Source organism: Poecilia reticulata, chromosome 7 (genome assembly GCF_904066995.2).
Source record: "Poecilia reticulata chromosome 7, P_reticulata-male-v2, whole genome shotgun sequence".
Classification (NCBI taxonomy): Eukaryota; Metazoa; Chordata; class Actinopteri; order Cyprinodontiformes; family Poeciliidae; genus Poecilia; species Poecilia reticulata.
In genome coordinates this window covers 27,982,634-28,000,482 of record NC_088836.1, presented here as the reverse complement: position 1 = coordinate 28,000,482, position 17,849 = coordinate 27,982,634, and the positions used below count along the sequence as shown (strand labels likewise).

At 39.1% G+C, this 17,849-nt stretch overlaps 1 protein-coding gene across 7 annotated transcripts in view; it reads right to left on the bottom strand.

The window, feature by feature from the left end:
* Positions 1–17,849, bottom strand: part of plxna2 (plexin A2) — a 217,896-nt gene that overhangs the window by 53,785 nt on the left and 146,262 nt on the right. For all 7 annotated transcript variants that reach the window (XM_081609239.1, XM_081609235.1, XM_081609236.1 and 4 more), the window contains 5 exons: positions 13,288–13,439; positions 8,752–8,869; positions 5,186–5,322; positions 2,846–3,013; positions 1,179–1,272 (listed from right to left, as the gene is read on the bottom strand). In XM_081609239.1, the coding sequence (XP_081465365.1) occupies positions 1,179–1,272; positions 2,846–3,013; positions 5,186–5,322; positions 8,752–8,869; positions 13,288–13,439 (669 nt within the window). The remainder of the gene's footprint in view (positions 1–1,178; positions 1,273–2,845; positions 3,014–5,185; positions 5,323–8,751; positions 8,870–13,287; positions 13,440–17,849) is intronic.

The window sequence follows — 17,849 nt, the reverse complement described above, 5'->3', positions numbered from 1 at the left end:
TACAGTTATTTTATTTAATTTTACTAGTTTTTAAAATTCAGGGCTTGAATCCACCTGATGTGGTGCTAAAGCTACACTTACTGTATATCTAGCATTTTGGAATCGGTCCTGTGTTTTCCTGCATTTTGAAAAAAAAAAAAAAACCAATGCAGGAGAAATGGTTGTTTTAAAAATCAACCACCCCATCCCCACTCTCACACCCACCCAGTTGCTTTGAACTGCTGGTCATCTGGCAGAACAGAGGCTACTATGCGTTTCTCATGCACACAATAAAGAGAACATGGATTAAAAAAATACATTGTCTATACTCTAGCATAAAAACTATAGTTAACTAGCTAATATCCGCTTGCTACAATTGTAGCAGAAAAGGCAGAAAGGGATGGCATTCTGTGCAATCAACCTACAACTAAAGTGTTAATCTACAGTTTTGCCAGAAGTCTATGTATGAACAACAAAACAGTACAAAAATGCTATAAATATATAAAATAAATTAAGTCATGTTAAATAAAGCTTGGTTTAATGTTTCATGTTTTGGATCCTATTTAAAACAATCTTATTCTCAGACTTCCCAGAATAGTGGTGCTGCATTAAGAGAGAAGATGAGGTGCTTTGCCTATCTAACTATGAAGCTTCCTGGACACTTTCCAGGTATGATGTTAAAGACATGCGCAACAGAGACACACTGAGGGCATGCTGCAGAGATTATGTCACTTGACTGGCTTTGGAACGCCAACATCCCCCAGAGGGAGGAAGGAAAGAAGGAAGGGAGGGAGGGAGGGATAAAGAGAGGGAGGAAGAGACTTCAGAAGCTGTGCTTACGCTGCTGCCTCGACGACCCTGACCCACATTAGTGGTAGAAAATGGATGGATGGATTAAAAGTCTTGAATGAATACTGCATGCAGATCACTCTCACTGCCATCTGTATCACTCACATGCTCTTTGCTTAAGAAGGGATCGTTGAAGCAGAAGTCAAAGAAGCAAACAGACCTAGAGGGGCCACTGAGAGCTGGCACATTTTTCCAAAGCTAAGCATCACTTGGCTCTTTCTGAGCGTGTCGACTTGGGCCCAGTTTGATATTACTGTTCCACATCAATACAGTATGCACACTAGCAGATGCTGTCAGCAATTTCTATTGCACATACAGGTTCAGGGTTAAAATTAATCATTGGCTCTTACATTGACAGACTCTCGGCCAGCATACTTCACCCGGATTCTGGGTTCCTGAACCACATCCAGATTTGTTCCCGTCACCATCAGAGGGGTGTGGCCACTAAATAAAAAAACATGAAGAAAAAAAATAAATCAAGTCAACATATTTCTATTCACAAACTTAAAAAAAAAAAAAAAAAACATGTTAAAATCTGAACACGACTCAGAAAACAGAGGGAAAGAGCAGCAAAGTAGTTCAAAGACAATTCTCACTAAACTTTCTAACCTTGATGCACCTCTTCAAAAATCTTCCCCATCAGATGAAAATTAATGCATCAAATCGAATCCCATCGTTAAGTTTCTTTTGGGAGGTGATGGCCTCTGGAGTGGAGGATGATTAGAGAGGAATTTTAACCGATTCAACTCGTTACAATCAACTGACACAGATTTGAGCTTGAAATACAAAGACAGCTCAGGCATATTAAGATGCGGCGCTGATCAGGGGTTTGTAATGAGAGGCAGAGGTGTTCAGCCTGCACTGGCAGAACGTCTCCTCCTCCATCTTTGGTGGTGCACCAGTCAACTATTAGGGCAAACATTAGATGGTTACAGCTCCGTGGAAACGCGTCTACATCCTTTTGTACATCTTGTATTATGAGACAGATAAAGACAGGTTTCAATAATTTGATCATTTTTACAAACAAACTTTTGTGTTCAGGGCCCTTTACTCTGGCACCACTAAATAAAATCAAGTATTTTCAAGTTTTTAGTCAATATAAAATACAGTATGTGTGGTGGAAAACTAAAATTGTCAATCAATTTAAACACATCTCTGCATGGTGAAACATGGTGGTGACAGCATGTGTGATTTTCCTTAACAAGGAGAGAGAATCTGGTTAAAGTTGTTAAACTTAAAAGGTGATAAATAGAGATATTTTGTTATGGCTGCAAAAGGTTTGACCAGGGCTGAGATTCACCTTCTAGCAGGACTAATGTAAACGTACAAACAGAGCTGCAATAGAATGCATAAAAAAACATAGTTATGAATTAGAAACATGGGCAACATTTTCAGTCTCTTCATGTGTAAAGATGATTAGCACATACTGCAAAAGACTTGCAGGTTTAACGCCAACAATCGAAGGTACAAAGTGTTGTTTCATGCGGCTGAATCAACACTTTCCATTTGTCTAGGAAATAAAATCAAAATAAAATACATTCAAATTTGTAGAATGTAAAGTGAAAAGACGTGCAAAAGTTCAAGGGGTGTGAATACTTTTACAATTCACTGCATGTGCTCTGCTTTTAGGCTGAGGTTAATGTACTGTAGAAATGATCATATATCACGGTATTGACAGGAGAGCTCTTTCTACACTCGATAAATTCCTCACTTTATTTGCTCTGACGTTAAAGCCACAAAAGAAAAGGTTTCCACAGACCGGGTAACACTTCATTTCACAGCTGAATCTCAACCTCAACCTCAATCCCCTCCAATATGTTTGCTGGGTCTTTTCTATCAGATCCAGACTAATTGGAAGAAACCCCAACAGTAATTGGAAGTGCAGTATTGACTCCTGTCTGCTTCCTGTTGCTGACCTGAACTGACTTTCTCTAAAGATCTGGATGAAGAGGAAATCTCTGCCTCGGTTGAGAGCATGTGGATAAATGTGATTTTTGCGGAGTGTAATTTGGGTCACCTTGCGATGCTCCAGTCCGGCTCGATCCGCAGGACAGTGGGGTCCTCGATGTACTCGAAGGTGAGGCTCTCCCTGATTTGGGCATTATCCACGCTCACACTGATCTGAACCGAGCCGATCCCGGACAGGGATGGGGCCGAGTAACAGACTATCTCCTTCATGGTCCGCCTTAAAGACAAACAAACATTTAGATCTGTATCAGCAGAGTTTAAATCTGCAAGACATGCTACATCGGTGCAGAGATTAGATGAAAATACGATAAAATAATGACATCCTGTTAAAAGCTACATTACCAACAAAATTATTCAATTTGCATGAGCAAAAGGCACCACCTACAGCAACTGAATATATTATGCGATTTGTTCTACCAGCCCTGTTGTGTAATTACCTGAATAACAACGCAGCGTGAGCACAGCTGCACCCCATGCACACACTTAGTACCTCCACCACTTGCATGTAGTTTCTCAGTACTCCATTATCTACCTGCACACCTTCTGAATCTGTCCCAATTCATTAGCAGAGGGGACCTTGTGGCATAATGTCCCCATCCTCTTCTTCCTCCCATGCAGTAGCACAAACCACCAATTAACCCCATATCTCATTAAAAATGCCCCAACTCCTCAGCCTTACAACATCATAGTCACATTACTGTTGCAGGGCTTAAAATAGGCTCCTTCAGGAGTGAAATGCAAAAAAAAGGGCATGTGGGAGTATCTGAGTTATGAAAACATGGATGGTGAAGAGGGATGGAGGCAAGCATGAGAGGGAGAAAATAAAAACCGGTGGAGAGGCGAGGGGGGCATAAACACACCGATGGGAAGGTAATAAGAATGGAAGTGGATAGAAATGAATAAAGGGTTTTCTTGCAGCTGGTATTCAAAGGTTTGATTAAGATCTACTGTAGTTTCTGACAGCAGGAGAACGGAAGACGTTCCCTGAGGGAAGACTCAGTAAAAGCAAATGAAAATAAAGGAAGAGATGAGAATTAATGCACCTTATTTAATGGCAATGATTTAAAAAGCCAAGCTTTCTATTTTGAATTGCTCACAGCAAGCACTAAAGTGGCGACCGCATTTATTGGAACACCTCATGTGAAACCTCAGCAGCATAATCTCACACTGAAAGATTTGATTAAAAAAATTCAACCTTTCAATTTGACTTTTTTTATCCAGTGGGGTTAAATCCCAAGTTAAGAAATTGTTAATTTGATAAAATAAAAACTCACAACTTTCGGCACTCCTGCTGTTAATAACCTCTCTTTTGTCAACAACACAGTCTTTAGTCTTCTGCTAAAATATTTCACAAGATTGCTGGATGCAGAGGTCTTTGGATGACCTAATCCGATTGTGCAAAGAGGAATGGTCAGAGATCCGTCCACAATCAAATGAATTCTCCTCTTGAGCTCAAACAAGAAACTATAAAAGTTTGACTCTGAAGGTTATTGAAGAAGGTTTATTTCTGTCTGATAAAAAGTTTAGTGTTAATCTATGTATCCTGCTCACAACACATGATGGAATGATGAACATGTTCTATCCTCAAGCAGAGAGGCCACTTGTTAAGATACTTAAACCAACACATATTCATGTATTGTGAATTAAAGTTCCTAGAGACTCCCATCAACTTAAGAGAAAAGAAAAGTAGCTGTAACATAACAAAGACTTCATTTTTTGAGGGATCTTCAAAAATAAAGACCCATGCCACTTTTTATTTTGTTAAAGACAAATTTCTCTAATTATGGAATTTTGCCCCACTGTGTAAAAACACTCGCAAAAAAAATGTTGGCCTTTCCTAAGCACAAATACTGATGTTGAAAAACATCCCCATTTATAATGCATTTCTGTAGGACATGGGTCATAAACAGAAGTGTGATCTCTATCACTAAACTGCATACAGTCACTGCATTTAATCATACTTTCAAATTAATTTTTATCTACTAACACTTTCATTGAACAAACAGTGGATAAATAGTAAAAGCTTGTTTAATTTAGAAAATGTCATTGATTGGAATTTATTGTGACAATGACAAATCAAAATTTCTATCATACTAATAAATTTATTACAATAAATGCTAAACAATATGACAAAAGTCCACCCCTACTTAGAAATGATAGAAATTGAACCATAGCTTATAGCACATTATACCATAATGCATAGTAAACAAAAGAAAACACGTTGTTTTTCTAAATCACCCTATACAATTGGAAAATTTCAACCCCTATAATGAATTGAACAGTGAAAAATATATTACAACCATTATAGTGCACATAAAAACACAAATGAAACTTGTATGTCCGTTAAATCAGAGCTGCATTAGAAATGTGAGTGAGTGGGAAGTCTCACCCGAAGAACTCGCACGTCTGGTTTCCAAACTGAACGTTGACGCTGCTGCCAGCGCCGAGGTTTTCTCCCATTATGGTGACTTTGGTGCCTCCAGACTCTGGACCTTTGCTCGGGGACAGGCCTGTGACAGTTGGAGTCTACAAGAAACAGACAGATGCAGAGGAAGAAAGTGGTTAAAATAGACCTGAGAGCAAGTTAAAGCTATGGAGAAAAGCACAGAAGGAAGACAGCAACCGACAGATTAAAGGATAGATACTGTCAAGAGTAAACAGAAACACATCCCTGTGGTAACACTTGACAACTTTATGTATTATCACAGATCCCAAGCAAATTACAGTTATTCATGTTGCCAGGCTGATGGCAGCCGAGCGCAGCGCTGGTGGGAGAAAAGAGGATAAAACCAGGAGCTCTTAGAATCCCTGAGAGATCCGACTACAGCGTGTTGAGCACTGGTGAGTTGTGTCTGAGTGAAGCTTTTTAAAGATGCTCTGAAAATAACTAGTGTTTACAGCAGCAGGCAGCTAAGTTGCCATCACACAGACAGATGGAGAAATATCCATGTAGACAGCTCGTCATATGGGAAATGAGAGTACTGCACACTTACACAGGGACATGTGCTTATAGGGAAACCCGGAGATTTCTACCTGCACGAACATAAAGCTGAGTTTCTGAACCTGCTTCATGAACAGCCTGTCCTCATAACCCTTTTCCCACCTGTACACATACTGTGTGTTACAAAGAAAACTTAAAAAAGAAAAAAACTGCCCTCACACTTTTTGGCTGTGCAAGGAATACTGAAAATTCTACGTTCAGTGAAGAAACCCCTGAAGAATTTAATATCTTCGCTTGGTGGCAGGTGCATCACTCATTAAAGAGACATGGACACACAAAGCCAAGAGCTCCATAATGGCAAAACTCAGAACTGTTTGCAACAGTACGGGTGACTTCCAGGGCACGGGAACTAACCAGGTGCTCTGAGAACAACGCTGCTAATTACAGAACGCTGTTAATTGTTACGAGAAAGCTAATTGTGGAGGTGTGAGTGAGTGAGTAAGTGCAAATGGGATGGCGGATAGTCTGCTGGGTGCAGGTTGAGACTGAGGTGACGGAAGCAGGGAAATGTCTGTGAGTCAGAAAAGCCTCATTTGCATTTTAGCAACTTCATTTATTTGTCAGTCTCTTCTCTCTCATACGCCTTCCAACCCATTAAATCATGTTTGGTATCAAACACCATTTTTGGGACACTGTGAGAAGTTTTCTAAGAAGTCTGTAAACTATTAAACCATTTTCTTTGACATTACTTAAATGTAATGCAAGGAATATGGAGAAAGTAGTTGGACAAAGAGCAGTGATGAAATTGGCCACTTTTCTCTTGGCTCTGAGTCTTGTGTTTTTTTTTTAGCACATCACTTGAATCACTTTTTGACCTTAGTAAAAATCTAATTGAAGATTGGGAACACAGGGCTTAATGCATAAATTGGCATAGTCTTGAGATCTGATTATCTTCTTTTGGATTTGAAAAAGAAATGTCAGCAGTTCAGGTCATCTCATGGTGTAGTGGAAGAGTTGTCGCCCCACACAGAGGTCACAGTCCTCAGCGCAACCATCCTGGGTTTGACCGAGACCTGTGCTGCATGTCTTCCCCCTTTCTCTCTGCCCATTTCCTGCCTGGCCAATAAAGGTCACAAGTGCCAAAAAAAAAGACAATAAAAAAAAATCAGCAGGTTAGATCTCAAAGAAAAAAAAGACCATCAGTGTCAACCTTGAATGGTGGTAAAGCTGTCTTTGCTAAAATCGTTTTTGATCCACTCAAAGATGAATGGGTGTTTTCTTCAAGAATGTTTGAATCAGTAAAAGCGAAACAAAAAAGCATGTGAATGTTCAAGCTTCAAAGAACATTTCTACTGCACAATATTATGAACAAACAGCAAAAACCAAAGTGCACAGAAGACTTATTTTCATTGCTCCTTAATGTTTATAGTGTCTTGCAAAAGTATTTAAGTGGGAAATCTTACTGACCAGGCAGCTACTGGCAATGAAGGAGCAGTAAAAAAAATCTCTCTCTCTCTCTCGATGTGCACAGCTGACAAAGACCTCCCTAACCGATAAAACAATGCATACTACATGAGCTGAATTTCTACATTTTAAAAACACTTGTTGACCTATCACAAAAAATCCTAAAAAATAATCATGACATTGTTGGTAGTAACTTGACAAAGTTTTGCAATGAACTTTACAAAGGAAGAAAGTCCTCACGAGGCACTCCCTCAGAAACAATTTTACAATTTTTCCACTTCCATCAGCACAGCTAAATATGCTCCAGAGTGCCTCAGCAAAACCTTGTTACACAATGCAATCAGCTGTTCCATGAAACTGTTTTATGTATGAAAGGACCACGAATCCCTTGTGCTTGCGTCCTCTGGACAGAAGCACATGATATGACATATGGTTAGAAAGACAGTGGAGCAGCTTGTTTTAGGAAAAACAGACATCGGGGCCATGAAGTGGAAGACAATCAGAAGTGTTGTCAGCACAAGAGTCAAGCCGCGCATCTATGATGGCGTGTGATCACGGCGTGAGTCGCTTGCACATTTTTAAGGGTGCCATTCATGCAGGGGTATAAATTGAAACTTTGAGGATTCACTTGTTACAATCAAAGCAACAAATTAGCATTCCCAACAATTTGAGATCAATTTGAGATTAGAAAGTGGCCTTGAGGACAGAGTGCATGTGCTTACATATGTGGACCTGGCTGCAGTTTAGAATAGTGCAGAGAGAAAGCAGAGTGTGCCAACCAGATTCCTGGGTATCAAATGTTTCCAATTCCACACAGATGCAGTTAGCAGGAAAATTTAGTACAACACTTTTATACATATTTATGAAGAACACAGTCAGTTCATTTATATGATAGTTTACAATAGTTTAAAGAAACAACAACTTCAGAAGTTATAGATGTTTTCGTTGCTCTCAATTTGAAAGATCTGTTGCTTGTACACAGTTCAAAAATCTACGGAGATCTCTGGGCAACTTCTGCTTCTGTACAACCACATTTCTAAAATATGTAGCAATGTTTTATTAATATTTACTGAGTAACGCTGTAGCTCAGCTGGTAGGATGTGAAACACAAATTGACTTGCAAAACTGGAGAAAAGTGTAAAACATCTTTATCAAAATATTTATGAAGCGATATTAACCTCACAACTTGATCATAAATACAGAGCAGGAGAATTGTCAACCATGGACCACCACAGAATTCTAATAAGGACCTCTTAAAACCTTTTGCTGTCAATCAAGAAGTGATATTTCAAAACCTACTTATAAGCAAACACCGAGCTGCCTAATTACACTGGCGGTTGGCATGGCAACTTAAAAGTCTGAGTTGCCAGAGGCCCTCAAAACAATTAATTTGCGAGTAGCAATTCCCCTTCGCTCAACTAACTAAACCTGTACAGTAGTTTTATTCACAGCTGCCTTGTTGGACTTTTATTGACTGACGTTCAAACATGTAAATGTCTTTTTTTCTGTCCAGCAGAATTATTTGCTGTATAATGTAAATGCAAACATACCACAAAGGAGTAGAGCTGTGAGGAGCGAGTCTTGAGTTCTGGTCTGCATTCACCCACACACAGCTGGACCGGGCCGGGTCTGTTGTCTGCCGAAGCCGCAGACATCTCACACACAATCCTACAAGAAAAATTAAACAAAGCATATTATTAATGCACCTCTTATCAAACAGGTAAAAAAAAAATCTCATGCATGCAATGCCTTCTAAATGAATTTAAATGTATTCAATGTTTTCTACATTTAGCCATGTCACCTCCAACACTAAGTTCTGTGGATGTGGTTCGAAGCTCTAACTAAGAAATTGGAATTAAAAGTCTGTCTTCACTGGATTGCACTGAACTTGATCTGTCACTTTTATATTTGCATTTATATTTTATATTTACTAAAAAGTTTTTGAGAAACTAATCAAAACACTTCTCTATTTGATATTGATTTATCTACTGGCCTAATTGCAATCTTCTGTTATTGTTTCATGCAAGTCATTATGGGGACACATCCAGCTATCGACCAGAACCCCCTTGAAGACATGATAAATGAAACCAGCGCTCCTCCTCCTGTGGCGCTCCAACAGAACTCTGATCTGATTGAAGTAAAGTTGCCCACCAACAACGCGGCCCCCCGGCAGCGCTGCTCCCGTTCTTGTGATTCGACTTTAATGCAAATCACGCAGTAGGATCAATACCGCTCTATCATAGCGTGTGATCAGGTGACAACCAACGCAGCAGGTGACTAGATCAAATGACATAATAAAGTGAGTATCTCTATCGATTGCTGGTGCCAGGCAGTAATAAAGAACAAGGAGCAATCACAGTTTGCAAAGGGAGACAGAGTGTGTGGCGAGGCAGATGGCAGGGCTAGGTAGGGGTGGAGCTGATGAAGCACAGCTGATGCATTGTTTCTCCAGGACCGATTATCTGAATTAAAACAAATGGCTGTGGGAGTTTTGTGCTGTATGACACACCATGTGGTGGAAAGTGGCTAAAGGAGATTTTTTTTTTTTTCCTACCAGGCTTCAGAGGCTCAGGGATTCACTTACATTCTCACACAAAATCCCTGGTTTATCTTTAGCTCTTTGTTAAACTGCAGATTTATGAAAATATGTTTTGAAAAATGTCTGACTTTAATTCCTTAATACGTTGTGATACGAAGGAAGAAATACTTAATAATGAAGAGTCGATTTGGAATCTTGGATATCTGCAGCAGAAGGGAATGGTTTCTCAAAAAAATGGCTGCTGAAGACAAAGGGAGGAGTTTTAATCAAAGCAAAAGTGTTTTCCACCAATTTTTCTGAGTTAGTAATATTAACTCAGGCTTCCATCATACAAAGCCTGGTAACTGCATTACGCCAGGAAACAAACACCCACAGTTAGATTAGAAGATCCCTATAATTAAGCAGTTATGATCCCCAGAACTCCAGAGATAAAATTCCAACCCAAAATTTAACACATCAATCCAACTCTTTGCAAGTTTCGCCAAAGCAACTGATGGGTTATTTCTTCAAATTTGATCAAATATTGTTTTCTGTCTACCACATACTGTGAATGAATTTCCCTGCCTTCCCCCATTTAGATTAAAGTGCTGTCAGATCAGCGTGCTGCTGACAAATTGTCCCCTAAAGCCAAGTGGCACAATGTGAATTTTAATCACAGCTGGCCAGTGCGCAGCTTCAAGCCACAGACATGCTGCTCATTACAAGTTTCTGTATTTTTACAGACACACACTCTTATTGATATCCTTAAATTACTAAAAAGTTAGAAGAATTAATAAGAATACCTGCTTATAAGCGTCATTTTCAACAGTATAATAACAATGAGATACACATAGTGCAACGGTTAGCTGTTTCTCATTCTGAGGGCAGAAGTAGGCCAAGGGAAGAATTAGGGTTAAAGGCTCCTCTGAGGGTGTGTGGATGTGAATGTGTATTCATTCAGTCAGCTGCATGTGTGTTATCTCACTCTCACAGCACGACATGACACTATGTCATATAGGTGATTATAAATTACTTTAACCAGCCACTGAAGTGAGTCACACACACAAAAATCATATGGGAATATTTGCTCTACTTTAAATATTCTAAAAGTGTTTATGGCACCCTGATCACTTGATGGTAACACTGAAAAATCTACAAAAATCTCACCTTTAATTTGAATATAATTGGAAACATTTTTATTTTTAGACTAGCAGCTATCTTTTTGCTCACGTCTGCCTTGTTTGACGGACATAGTTTCTTGTATTTCCCATTTTGAAGAGCAAATAAGAAAAATCAAGCATCTGTTATTCCCCAGAAAAACAGTAAGTCGTGGATTATTAATAGAAAGTTCCTAAGAAGTCTGAGTTGCTTAATAGGTTCAGTTAGTTCTATTTTAATGTAATCACCAGGCTTGGCATCATTGCAAAAGCAGTCATTATGCAACAGAAACAGAAAAACCTTGATAAGTTAAATTTATTCCTCCGCGAATGACTACACTCAATTCACAGATTAGATTTTTCAACGTTTTTAGTGCGAGGTTCTACTTAGGCAATAAATGATTAATTTTTTACGTAGCTCTACTAGAGGTTGGGGATGTTGTTTGAAGCTTCATTTTTATTCGAACAGCACTTCTCTTTCAGATTGTATTATTCTGAAATCTTTGATAGCTGCAAGTCGAGTAGTTTGTGTCTTCTCTGAAGATTCTCCAAAGAAATTGCAACTAAGGGAAACTGAACTTATTTCTGATGTGAAGGTTTTTATTAAAGCAATATGTGAATGATCCCTTTGTAACCCATGTGAGGTTACAAAGGGACCTCACATTAGAAATGCAGATGTCAACAAACATCTGCATTTCTAGCTGGGAGCGAGATGATGGGAGAGCTGTGAGGCGCGGGCCATGTTTCATTAGTTCTGGGTGACTGGGGCAGACTTTAATATGATGTACGCCCAGCATGGGACAATTAGAGAGGTAAACACAAGTAAACACACACAGCTGTTGTGGGATTGTAGCTGACGAGATTAGAAACATTGAGAGAAATGGGTTAGTGTCCTGCAGGGGTCTAACAGCAAACTCAGGAACAGACTGCTTGGACCAGCTCCAGTCTTCATTAAAGGAAAGACAGTGAGGGAAAGCAGCTTTCAGCCTCAATGTGAACATATTGATTCATTTGTAACCTTTCTATGCAACAAATCACTTTTAAAAACTGCAGGCTGCAAGATAATGGTCAACTTGAAAAGCTGTTGTAATATTATGGTACTGTGTTAGAGAAGCTGAACATATTCAATACTGAAGTTTGCATACTCTTCCCATGTATTATAATACTACAACAATGGAGACGTTTTTAAAACTACAAAAAGGAAACACCGATTCAATTGAATAGACAAATTCTATAACATTTTTGTAAATTCTATAAAATCTAAATCTGAAAGAGACTTATGTGCATTTAAGTCATCATGTATATCAACCTAAAAATACAAAGATACACAGAGAAATCTGCTTTTGACCAGAATCAGTAGATGTTCAGCTTGATTTTATCAAATGCTCTGCAGCTGGATGAGTTGAGCCACACATTTAGGGAAGAATTCTCCAAAGTGCAAAAAGAAGTATGACATATCCTTCATGAGTTTTTATTTTTTGCAAGCTGAACTAATGCACTGTCTTCCAAATTGCAGCCTTAAATTGTTTTAAGTGACAGGACTATGCACAAGAAGATTATTTTGTCCAACCCGCTGCATATGGTCACCTGGACTAGAAAAAGGTGCTGCAGTAGATTATTTCGTCAAAAGAGAAAATTGCTGTTATAGAAGAAAAAGGTGACAGCAACACTTGTAATTCTCTTGGTATGTTGCTGTATTTGTCGGTGTATAAATGTTAGAAATGTATTGAGAAAGAAGTGAAAATAGGTATCTTAGAAAGATAAGGTTGGTAACCTTGTTGAAGGTAAGGGTAGAAAGTAAACAGGGATCTGTTTTTCTGTTGTATTTGACAGATGGAACTATAAAGCGAATAAGATTTATTAATACATGAATCATTACCACATAACCCAGATTCTTTGGAGAAAAGCTGATGACAACCACAAGCAGAAAAATCCTTCAAAAAACAGTCAGAGCAAAAAAAATGAGGCACTGAGCAACCAAAGTGTGATAAATCAGCAGTTCCCTAATGAAGGAACAGAATATTTCTGTGCGAGAACTGCACTTAACTTCACACTTTCTTTAATTATGCACTCTGTTTAATATTGATGACTAAATTCAGGCTATTTTTCCAATTAATTTTTGAAATTTTGCTCTTTCACTATATAACTAAATACCTTTTAAGTACAAAGAGGTTTCATAAGGAAGGGGGAAATTGAGAACAAAGCAATATAATTTTGTAAACATATCAGATTACGAAGGCCTAATAAACAGTCAGGAAGAGGGATTGCTCCAGATTCACTCGACACAATCAGCTGAGTTTCCTTAGATAAAACTTTCTTTCTACCAATTAGCATAATATGCTGAAATGCCTAGAGGTTTAAACTAAAAAGTAACAAGCTGATTAGCTAATTCTCCTGTTTTTGTGACTTACTGTTCAGCAATAATGTAGCCTTCCTCCACAGGTGTGCATCTGACACCGGCCACTTCTACGTTGTCCACCATGTCTGAGAAAGCAAGGCCAAGGTTTGTGCCATAGATAGTCACCCGAGTTCCCCCCTCTGGTGGTCCAGCCATCGGAGTCACCTGAAGGACACAAAAAGCAACTTGTCAAAAGAGTATTTGCACAATGTTTTGAACAACCAGCACAGGCCACAGAACATGTTTGTGTAAATATGTTGTGCTTCTTAAAGCAAATAATGTCAGGACCTGAGGTGAGTTACTGTACCAAGAGGGCATTGAAGTCACATAAGTAGCTAACGCACAAGTTTGGCTCGTCTTTATGTTAAAACATGGTAACACTTCAGGGTTTCAGTATTCTGGTGTGGGACACAAACCTCTCCTCTATCTCTTCCATCTCACTTTGCCCAGAACTCTTAGAAGTTTTAGAATAACAGTTTATAAGTGGTCATATTTAAATGTTAATAGCAGGCAGAACTGACTTGGCACAGAGCTTATAAATCCATTGTTAGGGTGCCAGTTTGTTGGGTTTCTAAGATACTGCTCAGAGTTTTTCTCTTCCTTGCTGGATAAGCTGCAATATAAAGTTTCAATTTACTCCTCAACTTTGACATGGCAACATCAACATTGCTCTGATGCCTGGGCTTGTCCATCAAATTTTATTTTTTGGTAACTTATTAGGGTTTACCAGAATTAACACCAAGTAAACCACTTGCACTGACTACACAGATCAGCTGTTTAATCTGAAAAAGTATTTCTGACCAAAATAAATTCTTGGTTGTTTCATTAGTTACATCCCACATTTCTGACTGCAGACCCACCCACATCTCACTCCAATCTGCACTTAAACATCAACAACCAGTAAAGATTTCCATTTCATAATTAAGTAATAACATTCACAAAGAAATGAAAGGGATTAACAACACCGGGGATAACTGCTTGATCAGCATCTTCTGCTGTTGCTATTAATGGATAATGTAACAAGGGGCAATATTAATGGTTAGCGTAGGCCACCTACTCATAAACTGCAATATGGCTTCCCAGCATGACCTTGGCACAGTGTGGCAAAGTGCCTTCTGTGCTGCAAAGCCACACTGAATAGTCGACCTGGCATTCATCCAGCCCTTTAGACCCCAAAAAAGGGACTGAAAAAAAGAGTAAGAGAGTAAAATAATGTTTGTGGGCAGGAAAGGGCGTTAACAAAAGACAGAAACTAAGAAAGAGGTGGGCAATAGGGAGGGGATGTCACTTGGCTGTGTAGCTGCTAGTGCAACGTAAAAAAAATCAATATGTTATTACTGGCCACTCATCCAAAAACAAAAGGCAACACGGAGTTTTAACCGGACACCCTCCCCACTCCGCCCGGTACACTCACCCCAGCTTTGCCGGTTTCCCTGTGGGACGCCAGCATTGTAATCTAGATTCAGCGGACATTAATTGCTCTGGATGTAAAGTAAGTGTGTCACTGCACTGCCTGAGGGGTCTGAATACATGAATTTTTTAGCAATGCTTGGGCATGCAGGGTATAAATGGGGGAGAAACATAATGGCTAAAAATATCCATGTCATCTATTTGAGTAGACTTAGTGACAGTTACATAAGCATGGTAGTGGCCTGAGACAGCAGGAGTGAAATGGAGAAGACAGACTGAGCATTTGGGGTGGGGTGGGTAGCGTTGGTAGGTTAGTGAACCCACTCTGTTCTGTCCCATAAGCCAAGATGGGTGACAGGTGAGGCGGAGATGGTGTTGCTATATCACAGATGGGAAAAAACTAAAAGCTTGAGAGACCTCCTCTCTCCTACCCTAAAGGCTGAAAAAGAGCCTTTCCTGTGGTGAAATAAGCACAGGAAGTCTAATCCATGCATGAAACCCATTTGACTGAGCTCCCCATTGGCAGACAGAGGCTTGATTCATCAGGATCACAGAAAATCAACCACTTCAAAGGCACACGCCACCAGTGTCTCCAGGCTGCAAGGCGCTTTGTCTCGGCATTTCTTACCTACATAAAGGGGCAAAATCTATAATGGATCCTTTCTGTACACAAGACTCTGCTTTGATTGCCAGTAAACCTAATTCTAATGACCTTTACGTACAGGAAGGAATGTATTAAAATGATATGCTGCAGATAATCTCATCAGTAGCATCATCTTAGCGTCGCTTGAGTTTTTTTAACACCTTGTCTACAGTGTCTGAAGGGCTGGTATTTCTTTAGACATGTAATCTTCACATGTAATCTTATAAGCAGACATTTTATTCCTTTTTGTGTGATGGACAACACAAAGCACTACATAACTGAAAAAGAAAAAAGACGATATTGGCTTTTCATTTTTTAAAAGAAATAAATATCTGAAGAAAGAGACATGAGTCAATACTTCACAAAACTACCATTTGCTCTTTCTCTCACTATTACAATTTTTTTGGCCAATTCCTCTCTACAGAAAAAACTGAATCTCATTCATTTTGGATTGTCTAACCTCAGCAAATTTCAAATTTTGACAATTCTCAATAGGATTTAAACCTGGGCTTGACAGGGTTATAATACTGCATGTAGATGTTTTGACATAAACTGCTCTACTTCAGTTCTGACTGTACAGATTGTTCTTCAAATAGAAGATGAACTTTTGTAAAAGTCTCAGCATGTTTTTCCAGAATTGTCCTGAAATAACTTCCTGCTATTTCCTCAGTAGCTCCAGTCAGTTACCCCGTCCCTCCTGAAAAAAGTATTCCTCATCATGAAGAAACCAACACCATGTTTAGCTGTGGGAACATGGTGTTGGTCACATGCGACTTCCTCCTCCAAACAACAACTTATGAGTTTTAACCATCATGCAGACTTCCAGAGGAAGCCTCATTGGACATGCATGCACACCCTAGTGCCCTTATTCCTTCTTTTACCACTCAGTGCCACCAATCCACGCTTCCTGTGTAATCCTTTTACCAACACTGCTGCTGCCTGTGTGACATTGTCACACTGTCAATGGAGCGTAATTCCCAACAAACAGCAAGCCTGCATACACACTTCTATCCCAGCATCCCATTAGTGCACTTTCTCCAGTCTAATCTATGTCCTTTGAACACAGGGGACCAGATTACTGGCCTCCTATTTGCTTTGACATCCCATCGTATTTTGCCAAAAGCATTATGCAGAAAGACTGTCTAAATTGAAAGGAGATGTTCAAATCTTCAAGAAAGAAATCATTATAAAAGAAATATTTTGTAGGAAGCTATGCATTTAAGCTGGAGGGAGGAAGAGACAATGTTCTGATGTGAAAAGCCTGGGGTTGCCTGTCAGTGTGGTCTTGACATATTCGGCTGAAGTAATTGTAGAAAAAGATGTGCTGATGCAGGCATGGCTAAACCCAATATACACAGCAGAGAGTAATCCACCACCCCAAGTGCCTTCAGGCCATGCAAGTCTGGCATGTCACTGCAGCTACAACTGCTGAATTTTCCAAGACAATTCAGCAATAACATTTAATCATCACATCTATCATTAAAAGTTAAAATATCAGCACTTTTTTCCCCCGTGTTCCTGTTTTCTGTTCACCGTTTCATATAACTTCCCAGTCACTCCACACAGAAGCTGCATCCCCCTCTCCTTTTACAGCATATTTAGCTTTGGAAATAAAATAAAGTCTGACACAGCTTAGAAGCTTGCAGCTAATCTCATTGTCTTTAGCCTCTACTCAGACTAATTTGAGCATGTCACGTTTAATTGTGAGTGAAATTTAATGGGCTTGATAAAACCGCTCTGGTCACTTTTTTCTCAACAAACAGCATCCTAAATTCTTTATGGGGTCTTAAATGTCTTGTAGAGAGCTAAGAGATATGGGGTGGAAAGAGAGAGAGAGCTCTCAGTGTGTGTTAGGAGGAGGAAATGTAAGGGGACAAAAATGGGAGAAACCAGTGTTGCTTTCATTAAACCTTTTACACACAAATGCCAGTCACATTTATTGGCACGCTTTTTAAAGATGCATACAAAAAAAAAACCTTGATATTGTACTGCAGTAGCACAATCTCACACTAAAAATTATGAACATCCTATCTGTTGTTTGAGTTCATTTACTCTGAACAATCACAGGGAAAAAATCCTTTATTTAAAAAAATATTAGATTTTAACAAAATCACTGTTGGCACAATTACTGCTTTTGCCAGAGGGACAGCACATAGTTATGATCTATAAAAATTCACAAAGTTACAGAGAGAGATTATTTTAGATACCGTAATATGGTGAACAATTTCTTGTTTCGGATCGGTATCCTGTTGAAAGACTCCATTTTTAGTTTACTCATTAAATTCATTTGATTTTTTTATTTAAAATGTACTTGATTTTTTTAAAGATCCAACAAGGTTCATTGGGTCTTTGGAAGAAAAACAAGCCCACAGCATCACAGTTCCTCCATATCTGAACTCAACATAAGGTACTTTTTCACATGTTCGCCCTTTGTTTTATGCTCAAACCAATATGTGTTTCTGAAAAACTACTCTATAGTCTCACCTCACCAAACTAAGGTCTCTGTTTACAAACTCCAGACA